We start from the raw sequence: 11547 nt of genomic DNA, 5'->3' as shown, positions 1-11547 counted from the left end.
TGCAAATAATACTTTTCAATCTTATATTCTTTTGTTAATCTTTTAATAATTTGTAATAATTAGTGACATAATATAGAGATGCATTTTTGACAGCAAACTGTGTAACTGCATCGTCTTCACTGCCACATAAAAACACTGAATGCCTCTGCCTGCTGTCTCTCTATTCCGACAAAGAATCAAGGACATTTTCTCCAAAGTACTTCAATGGCAATAACTTAAAATAAGTAGACCTTTAGTGTAAATGCTGTTGGTATTTAATATAATGAATTGTAAATTCATTAAATTGTGTGTGTTTGGATACTTTCTGCCCTCTTGTGGTGGTACTTTGTAGAATGAGGTACATTTCACATCAATTCATCAGTAAGACAATCCAAATGAAAACAACTGTAATAAATAAGTTGATAAAAACATATAGCATGTGAATGTATGCATGAGAAAAACAGCAATGGGGATTTTGATGCATATAAAGCACTTTTGGAAATACACAAAAGAGAAATAAAATAAGATCTCGGATGTATTTACTGTTTAAATTATACAGGCAACTGTCATTTTCATAGTATGCAAATTCTTGCCCTGTGTATGTAAATTAATTATTTAGGTTCTCATTTCGCTAAATTTGTTATACACCACCTTGACTTATGATATTAAAACAAAAGATTATAATAAAGACAATGTACGCGCAGAATAGATTAACATAATTTAGAATCGAGAACATGATACAGTAACACAGATCCTCCCTGACTCTGAGCCAGATTAGACGAAGAGTGAATCTGTTCACAAATGCCCAGCAAAAGGTCAGCGCAGTATTGAATTTTTTCAAATATTTTTCAAAATACCTCCTGGCATTGCAAATATTTTTGACCACTGCGTAATACTTTGGGGAAGAATGAATCCCCACTACTCCATGCCCCCATCTCTCACTCTCCCTCTCTCTCTTTCACACACACACATATAAACACACAGTTACACACAGATAACACTACACAATGCCTGCCAATCTGCACAGAAAAACACCGCTCTGGGTTATTCATCGATTGACCATTCAAATCCCAACATATGCTGCTCTGCTTCTATTCCACTGTGTTCTCAGAAATGGACCATTTCCTAATTCTTCCACAAGGCTTCCTACTCTGTTCAGGAGTCACTCGCACACCATGTTAATGAGAGAAAAAAGTAGGCAGGAATGTAAATTGATCCAATACGTGTGTAAATGTGCTTGTGCACATGCGCACGTGTGTATCTGTGTGTGCCGTTGTGAACGTTTTGACCTATTTTGCAGAAAAATGCAAGGACAATATATCATCGCAAGATCTGCTCTGTAACCTTGAAGTAAATTGCCCTATGATATATATCATGTTGTTTTGAAGTTTCTTTGCACAATTACATGTTAAGGTATGAATGATAGTGAACACAGGAGAGTTTGGATTGGCTTCTAGAGAGTAAAATAATATTCACCCCAAGTACTGTACTGTCAAACATCTCAGCTTTACTTTGCTATTCATGTCTTTCTACCTTTAAAGTCCAAAATGTTTTCCTCTCCAAGACCCCCTCCTGGTTTTACCCCTGTCGTTTTCCTTTTCTTCTCCATCTTTTTGATCACCTAAAACATCAGTCCATCACCACCAGAAGCTGTGGTTTATGTCTCCCTGCTGTCCATAGCTCACTGTCTGCCTTCCAGTGAGAGCTCCTTCCCGCTGAGCCGCTGCCCGTTTGCCAAACTTGAGTGTTTGTGGGAGAAGTGAGCAGGTTTTACATGGAGGACTGCCTTAATGTTGTTCAGTTGGTGGGCAGCCACACAGGGCGCTGCACTTCAGATTCACTGTTTGTTCATCTGTGCGGGGCCAAACTCATTCCTCTCTCTCCCCCTCCCTCTCTGAGTCTCACTCCATCATGTACACACACACATTATATGCACAAACTCTACACACCATTGCAACCTATATCTGTCACAAAGAGAATGTTTCCAAATTAAATGATCTGAATGAAATATTTTGTCTTTTTTTAAGTCAGGATAACATCGATATCATGTAAACACTTGGCCTGCTGGGATATATTGTCTGAGCAGCAGAGGTATGCCTTTCAGCTGGGGATTAGGAAGGGACGTGGCCTCTATAGGGCTCCCTCAGAGCAAAGCCAGTCCTCCCATGTTAATTTCTCAAGGTCAAGAAGAACCTCTGCAATGTTTCAGCTTTGAAGGTGGACTGAAAATACAATAACAGGAACCCTGCTGAATAGGAAAAAAAAGAGCACACTGATTCAATACCACTTCAACTACCTGTTTGCTAAGATCAAAGAGGCCAGTTACAGAGTTGTTCCACGCCAAACGTCAAAAGACAGATAGGTCTGTTTAATGTGAGTTAATACACAACTTCTAGCCTCAATATAATAAAAGCAGTAACTCATAATACAATAAAAAAAACAAGCTGATCTGCAGTATTACTGTAACAAAGCACCCTTATGTTCTTGTCCTTGTTAGCTCAGTTCTTGTGGGAATAAGCATTGATATAACCATTCATCACTCACTGTCTTAAACAGTCATTTTAGAAGCTGCACTGTCTAACTCTAATTGAGCTACTTTACATTGTAATAAGGCAACAAAATGCAGCGGATTAAAGCAGACCCTGTTCCCTTATGTATTTAAAAATAGGGCTTTGGAAAAAGCTCCATTGCTTGCCTTTTGAGATTTAATGACTATCCTGTGACTCCACAGAGAATTACAGCCAGTAATTGATTATTAAAACTTGAAATTGCAAACCACATCCATTATTTGACGAGTGCATGTGTTATCCTTGTAATTAACAAAGCTTGGCACTTACCGTTTGCCAGTTCCAAGACCCCCAGAAAAATATATCAGAGGTTAGAAAGGCGACTTATAGAGCAAGCACTGTCTGGGCAATTATCTGAGACATAATACATTACCAAAGATGCTCAATACACCAGGAAAATCCCCTTCACACCACAGCAAGACCATGTTGTCAGAAAATATCATGCAGTGAGCAAAAAAAAAAATATGAAAGTCGTTAATAGTATGGTAGCCGTAGATTTGGTTTAAAACAAGATGTATCATTATTGTTGCTGCTGTTGTACATAATTTTATCCATTTTACAACCCCAGAGTGTTATTTGCCTAAAATTAACAGTTTTAAAGCATAGAAGAAATTTTGTGGCTGCATATATGACCTAGAGATTGCAACCCCTGAAAATCTTGCTGTAAGAGTATGTATTGAAAGTCTGAGATAATCTGTTGTTTGGCATTTAAAATATGTTGGGGAATTTTGGATTAAACTGGGCATTTCTTGCATAACTTGCAGCCAATACCCATAATGCCTTCATGGCACAAACAGAAAGTACAAATGGGGAAATAAAAACATTCCTGTAATCCAGGTAAACCTCTGGACACGGAATAATGTCTATTTTTTTCCTCTATTCTTTCTCACTCACCAAATTATTGGATGCATAATATAGATTTGCAAAGTACATAAAGATAATCAGCATATTTATCAAATTAAAACATATTACAAAACATACTGCACACTGCTGATGGATCACTGTTTTAAGGGGGAAAATATGTTACAGTACCTCTTAATTCTCACTTTATAGATACATAAAGAAAAGTGGGAGGGGGGGAGGCTTATCATCCACGTGTATAACCTCCTCTGCCTGTTGCTTCTGACAAGGTGATTGTTTGACAGCGAGTTTGACCAACATTTATGTAAAGTGACTGTTCATTGCTATAAAATGAATGAAACAAAAAGAAAGAATGTGCCCTAAAGTAAACCACAGTCCACAGACTAAATAAGATTTAACATAGGTAAATATGTAAACATTTTATTTGTGTTATGTGTGAATTGTTATTTAGGAAACACTGGCAACAGATGAAAATATTTCACACATTTAATAATTTTTTCAAATCGACCTGTGATTATCTCTGCTCCAGTCCACTGTGGCCACTGCAGTTACAGTAAAGAGCTGTTGGATTTGCTTCTGGCTTTAGATACTCCTGATGGGAGAGCCCTTTGCAAAGGAATAGTTAAAGCCTCTAACCTTCACTAAAGTGCATCCCCTAAAGAAACCTAGCCTCATTTCCTCATAGACTCATAACCAAACCCAGATAATGCCCTTCTGTGGATCAAGAGCAGAGCAAACAGCAAGGTCTTTACTTCACTGAAGATAATCAGTAATTGGCCGAAGACATCGAAGCCAGATAACTGAAAACAGACTAGGGGAATACAACAAGAGGGGCATTTATGAACAGAGTGAAGCTGACAACGCTCAAGTACAAAACCTGAAGTCATAAGAGTTTGAGTGCAGGCAGGAGTAAATCCAATGTAGTGGTGTGAAATGTTACGCACAGTGGTGTTGTCCATGAGGGCCGAGACAGAGCGGAGAGAGGCTTTCTTTACTGGGAGAGATTCTGTATCCACAGGCCGTTTGGGCTGGATGGAGCTGGATGAATTCATTAAAGGAAGCGCAGTCTCTCCCAGCTGCCATCTCTCCCCCTGCAGCCAGACTCCGATCAATGGCAGGAATACATCCAAAACAACATTTAGCACAAGACCTCGGAAGCAGGGGTGCATTTAAGACTTCTCTGTGTGCGCACATCTCCCCTGGATGTGAGCACTGTTTCAAAATGTGCTATTGAAGTATTGTAGGGGAGGTATGTGGGGCAATGTGTTTGTATCACAACAGAGATGATTGTTTAACACGGATGCTTCGAGTCGAGACATTGTGCTATTTACTGTTGTGTAGGGAACCGTAACTGTGTATGTTACAGTTAGTCATAGTGAATGCAAAAAAAATGTTTAAATATCAAATGGAGCTAAAAGACAGTTGTAAATGAAAATGTGATTAGCTCACATTCATTACTTGCAGGTGTAATAAAAATTTACTCACCATCTGAGTAAGAACAGGGACACAGGGACTGTGTGTGTACTGGGTGTAAATGGAAAATACACTTTCTTATTCTCATGCATCTTTTCCTGTTTCTTGGTGTATTCTCAGATAATTCTTTTCACATAAAACGTCAGAAGATCAATACCAACGAGGTCTTAGTTGCACAACTTTTAAGTATCTTAACTTTTTAAGTTAACATTAACTCTACTTTCCTCCTTGATGCATTTTATATGTATTATGTAATTTAAATTGCCCTGGACACAATATGATTTCAAGCATAACCCTGAACAAGCAAAAGCAAAATGCTTCTAGTACCATCTAGTGGTTGTAAAAAATATTTATGTGATGGTGTCATGGAGGACACATAAAGCATACAGTATGTATACAGAATCCTGCACACAGACTTGAGTAAATCATACCTGTTGTTATGCTAAGGTGTCCCATACACAGGCTATATAGTGTGACTGAATTTATCTATGTCTTGGATCCCATTAGAAAATCAAGACTTATGTATTCACTATAAGAATCTTTCTAAGAAGCGAAGCACCTCCACTGTGTGCTGATGAGATGGCTCAGGTAGACATTTCATTTTGCTGTTATATTTCACGTTTGTCATTGCATTTATATGATAACCATGTATGCCATATTTACTGAGAAACACACTTACACAAAGACAACAGTATATACTGTTTTATATATTTTTTTTTAAAAAGGCAGAGTTTATTAGCCTGGTGATCTATTACCTTAAGCTGTACCTTACTGTTCACTGAACTACAGCAAACATGAATAACACATTGCTGGCAGTTTTTAAACGTGACTGAAAGCTATTGTAATGTGAGTTAAATGTGACAATGATTTTCTAATAAATATTCTACAATTTTGCAAGTCTTTGGGAGGAAGAAAATACTAAATGTGACAATCAATCATACCAAACCATAAAATACAAACAGACTTTGTGTGTGTGTATTCCACGATATTCATTGATCAGTGCACTCTTGTCCAGCTGAAAAATGAATGAAACAACAAACACAAGATGGTCATTTCAATCATGTCACTGATTTAGAACACTTTGTTTTGAAAAGCTGATGCATTACTGGCTTTTCATAAACAAAACAGTATCTGCCACTGTTTACCCAGAGTAGTGTTAGTAAGATCAATCCAGGTTTTGCAAACTGTGCACCTGAATCTTTGGAAAATACAAAAGCTAAATTTCAATATACAATGAATTCAGACATGATCAAAATCAGCCATACAGTAGTTCTGATTTCCATCTTAATGGCTTATATCTAAAATTGGTGAAATATTTCACTGCCCTTTTACTAGAGCAAGTTCACAACTAATTTCATGTAATGCAAACATTTCATTTTATCACATACATTTAAAATTAATAGACAGTGCAGGAGAGTGAGGCTGTGGGGTCGCCTCTCCACCTGTACATTACCTCTCTTTTTCTCTCTACAGCAGTCTCAGTCCAGCATACAGCGCATGCACAGTGATACTTCCTGAGAGGTTATTTTATCTCTCAAGTAGAAAACAACAATCATTTTTCTTAAAAAAAAAATAATACCTGAATACTTAGAGAGATGCAATGACAATGAAAAGTACAATAGCTTAGTTTTACTCAAATTTAACAGAACAGAGGTGTTGTGTACTACAATCCCCAGCATGATGTGGTTGCAAATAAACCATTATGCCCTTGTTGGGATTCAACCATCATTGGCTTTGACAGACCCTAACTGACAGGTATATATAATTACTGTATACATACTGTTGTAGACATTCTATTGAAATGTTCTGTGTGAAAACGTCCAGCTACTGTTTGTGACTTACCAAGTAAAAACTACTTTTTTTTCATTGGCATCATGAAGTTGTTAGAATCACAAGTTGTTTGCAGTACACATTCAGCTTTACAATATACAGGACAAGAAGTCATATTTGAACTTTGCACAATGGATTTACCGCCACATAAGGGAACACTACAGGGCCGAAGAATCATGTTCACAGACAAAACTGCAACATCTTCAGTGCCCATAGTCTGTTATCATACAGTCCATTGTCAAATTCAGCTTTTTCTGAGAAATTAAAAAAAGGATGCACCATGTGTATGAATGTGGACTCTAGATGGAGATAACAGTGGTTTCAGTTAGCATGGCTGTTTAGTTATTGTGTATATCTTTCTCCTTCAAGGCACGAGAATACTGGGAGTGTTTGTCCACAAGGGCCCTGGAGTTAAGGTGCACATGGGCCCTCAGGGGTCTCTTGGCTCCCTTGTTCACAGGGTGATCCGGGCACAGTGGTGCTTGAGCTTGCAGGGCAGCACCCCACGGTTTAGCTGGTAAAACTCCACCAACTGGATCAAGTCAGTGAATTGTGTGTGACCATCATCCAGACTGTAGAATACATCCCCTTCATTTTCCACCTACATGTGCATACATGTACATCCACACATACAGGAATCATACACAAGAGATAAGTGACTTATTGAAAATGAAGCTAAAATTTTGGAGGATATTTTTGGATGAATGAAAAGGATTTTGGGACTGTATATCTAAGGAGTGGATTGTACTCACAGGTAATATCTGAAAGTGTTTGACTTTCTGCATGTGGCACAGTGACAGTACGAATGTTTTAGGGTTGCTTTGGCTGTCCCTCAGAAGAAATACTCTGAAAACAAAAACAAACTTTTCACTGTTGTTCTAAGTCCTCGCTTTTGAACACATAACGTGACATTTGCTGTTAATGCAAAGTGCTGCAAATGTCTTCAGTGACACACTGTAAAGAGTGCATACTGTAGCTGCTTACCCATCAACAAGACCCTGCTGAGTGATCAGACGCTGAGCCTCATCTCGAGACAGTTTGCTGTGGAACCATGGCTGAGCCAAGTGGATAGCTGAAGAACACAGGGAGACAACATGTTACAAATTATTTACTTCAATTTCATATTTGAACAAAATCAGAAAAACAAAAATGTGTCCCACAAACCTATGTTTGACATTGAACTCTGTGAAGTGGAGGGGCTCCCATGACCACTCAGACGGTGACAGCTTTTCCTCTGTGGCAGAAATGAGTTACAACCACAACATTAATCAAATTATTTTCTGAACTTAGTTAATGTGTTCTGTTTCTTCTTCTCTTCTTATTCTAGTTCATTGATGAGGATTGCTGTTTTTGAACAATACTGTAGGTTTTTCAAAAACATTAGGAAAATTCTTAATACCTTTGTTATGCTGGACATTAATATATAAGATAAGTTTGTAAATTGTTAGAACACATGACTAGAGTACTAGTTGTTCATTAAGTTCACCAAAATGTAAGGGGTTAGGTTTCCAGTGGGTGAAATAACAGTAATATGGCTGTTTACCCTTTTTTCTTGTGTACAATATTGGGAATCTTCACTAACTCTAGATTAAGAAGGAAGAGAGGGTTTTTAAATAAGACTCCTGACTTACCCTCCATGACAGGCCTTCCTCTACAGCCACAGACAACGCCTCAGATGGGTTCTCAATCACCCGGCTCTTTTGACCAGAAAAGTCCATGGCCACCAGTGAGTTCTCTGAGATGCTTCTCTAAAATGGTACAGTTATCATGCTGTCATTTGGGATGGACTATATGGGCTTATGTGTGTTTAAATCATATATAAACACTTCTTGCTTTATTTTCACATGAGACTTTATCACATTTATGGAAAATATGGAAAAACAAAAATATGTCTTATACTCTACAAAATAGCCACGGCTCTTCTTATTTTTGGTTTCCTTTGTATGCTGTGGAAAGGAAGAAGACTGACTTTTGCGGTCTTGTGGTATTGTATTGCCATCTAGTGTCTGAGTAACATGACTCCATCTTCATCATTTCTAAATGATTCCAGACAGAAAACACCATTGAAAAAGGATTAGAGAGGCTTTCAGAAGAATGACACATGGGCACATTTTAGTCCTTTAAGCTGCCATATAGTGAGTTGATCTAAATAACTGATCACACTGAAGAAAGTTCTTCTTATCAGGATTAACAAGAAGCTTTTAAATTACCACTTTCATCCCTCTACCACCTACTAAGCTTGCAATGTAAACAAGTGGGTAAAACAAAGTGAGCAGTTTACTTTGAGGATAGAGGCATTCCAGTTCCTCTTATCTACTCTGCCCCGATTCTAGTGATGTAAAGCTTTCTATAAATGTGTTACTTACAGCTGCACTGTGTTTAAATATGTCTTTTATTTCCTTTTCACCGTGAACCCATGAAGCTGTATTCTCAGGGTAGCATGTACAGCTAAATCTGTCGTGTAGCCTACAGAAGATTCAACAGCCTGACCCTGTTTTTGGCAGATTCATGCTCTCCTCTATCCTTCTAGCTAATCCTCTTGGCAAGGCTGTTGGTCAAATATGACCCTCTGACAGCAGAGAAGAGGTGATGAGTTGTTAAATCTGAGAGCAGCTGATCACTGTGTATTTTTAGAAAGCAGAGGGTTCATGAACATGTCCAAAAGCCATAAATAGATTGTGTTCACTGCCGCAAAAATATTCCCAGTAGAGTCTGAGGCTATTCTGGGACAAGAAACTTACATTACACACTGAAGGTGCCTCATTTGTCCTGTATAATTATATTATTACATTGCTATGTGTTGGCATATGTTAGCTCCAACAGATTTTTAACACATGGAAATTTGTCTTCAAAGCCGCATTAACTGCTTTTCTTTTGGTGGCCTGGGAGTAGAGGAGCTAGATTGCTAGTTCCTAACATTATCAGAGTGTCAATATTTCTAAAGGGGGTTTATCACAGCTTTTTGGTTGCTAGAAATGAGGCTGATGAGCTCAGTGTTTTGTGGGCCAAAAACCAAAACAATGAGCTAATGTTAAAAGGGGCTAAAAAGCTCCCTATAGCTGAAGCGGACTGCAAAGTTGTATGGTCTGTCACTACAATCAGCTGGTTTCATAGTCATTAAATTCACTGCAAATATATAAAATTACAGATTAAAGCAGCTTTAAAATTACATTTTTAAAAAAACAAGTGAGTTACAAGACAACAAAATAATAAGAGCTTTAGCTTACCATTGGTGAGGCTTTTTGTTTCTGGTGTGGCTGAATGAAGTTTTGGTACAGCTGCATCCCATACTGAAACAGAAAAATGTCAGCATTTTGAACTCTAACCTCCTACATATTAACTCTGAAATACTTTCAGTAGCCATGTTGCATAGTGATGAAAAGGGATAGATAGAAATAAATTACAGTCTGCTGTGCTTTACTGTACATTATTTATAGACAAGCAGGAGAGAGACTAATGCTTTAAACTGTATCCAGCAGACATTCAGACAATGAACACATGCTGCTTCTATCAAGAGAGGGAATGCTAATCCAGCATCACTCAATAGTTTCCCTTGACCTCCTCCCAAAGTTAAATCTGATTCGAGCATTGACTCAGCATTCCTCCTTTTAGACACAGACCCAAAGTTTGTGATCAGCAAGCCAACCTTTAACAAGCGGATGGCTGTGATCCAGCAGGTCCTGGTCAGCTCATCATCCGCACAAAGCAGCTTCAAGTCCCGGGCTGAACTACACTTTGTGGACTGGAGAGAGAAGTTACATTAAGACAAAAGGAGTTCAACATACTGGAAATCAATACTTCTGCTCCCTTTGTACAGTTTTGGCATATCTAGAAAGTGACGGTACCTTAACACAGAAGCCATAATCTGTAGGTGCTCCATGTAGTTTTTTGGCTGACAAGACGGCGTAGACATCACTGTCACTAAAGTCGGCAATGAACTGGAGATGCCTCGGTTCCTGTAAAATGAAAAGAAGGGATAATAACACAAGAGTTCAGTATAGGTATGAACAAATCATAAACTTGAGTCTAATATTCATTTCCACAACATGCCTGTAGAATGTGATTTACTTTTAGAAATGAAGAGGACGTGTTTTGTGCTTCTATTATAAAACTAAATCTGCAAGCAGTGGATAAATACCATACTGCATTTGAATTAAACCATGCTTACAGTCTAATCTTCTGGGTAGAAAGAACATAATAACTGATTTAGGCAGGCGGACGTGGAGGCTAGCACACTTGAATTTAAACAATGTATATTTATCTATAAACAGTCTTATCAGTAACTGAGGGTGTGGTTAACATATAAATGAAACGAAAGAGATAAGGATACATTTAGAAATATTGATAGGGGCTGTACAGACAGTATGAACAGCCACATTGTGCCAGAGATAAATTTCCAAGGAAAAAAAAAAAGCACAAGGACAACCATTGTTCTGCTTTCATGTGACACACCGTTCCCACTTCCTGTAAAGCCACAGCCGTTAGTGTCTTTGCTGACTGACTAGCAGTGTGTCTGACCAAGACCACAGATGAATGGTAAACCTGCTAGAGTAAAAGTGGGCACCATACCAAAGCCTTCCTGTGCTCGACAACAAAAGGTCTACTGTTGTAGGAAATGAAAGCAGTTCAGAAGTGGTTGTGTTGGCATAGCTGGTGCCTAGGTATAAGGTTCACTTGTCAGCAGCATTGAGAGCACTGTTTCTGCCTGACTGCTGTGCCAGCTGACCTAAGGAAAATCAAGCTCAACCTGTTCCACTGCCGTCTCCCAACATGAGTGAGATACAGTATATACAGAGGATGGAACTGGTGAACCCAAAGTGTAAAAACAGGAACAGGA

At 38.4% G+C, this 11547-nt stretch overlaps 1 protein-coding gene across 5 annotated transcripts in view; it reads right to left on the bottom strand.

Moving 5' to 3' along the window:
- Nucleotides 1-5068: 5068 nt before the first annotated feature.
- Nucleotides 5069-11547, bottom strand: part of grb14 (growth factor receptor-bound protein 14) — a 28859-nt gene continuing 22380 nt past the window's right edge. For 3 of the 5 annotated variants that reach the window (XM_041056482.1, XM_041056483.1, XM_041056480.1), the window contains 8 exons: nt 10556-10666; nt 10357-10452; nt 9938-10000; nt 8342-8458; nt 7875-7944; nt 7695-7782; nt 7463-7556; nt 5070-7311 (listed from right to left, as the gene is read on the bottom strand). In XM_041056482.1, the coding sequence (XP_040912416.1) occupies nt 7165-7311; nt 7463-7556; nt 7695-7782; nt 7875-7944; nt 8342-8458; nt 9938-10000; nt 10357-10452; nt 10556-10666 (786 nt within the window). In that variant the 3' untranslated portion in view covers nt 5070-7164. The other 2 variants (XM_041056484.1, XM_041056485.1) reach the window with 2 other exon arrangements.

This window comes from Toxotes jaculatrix, chromosome 15 (assembly GCF_017976425.1).
Source record: "Toxotes jaculatrix isolate fToxJac2 chromosome 15, fToxJac2.pri, whole genome shotgun sequence".
NCBI lineage: Eukaryota > Metazoa > Chordata > Actinopteri > Toxotidae > Toxotes > Toxotes jaculatrix.
This window is presented reverse-complemented; position numbering and strand designations above follow the sequence as displayed.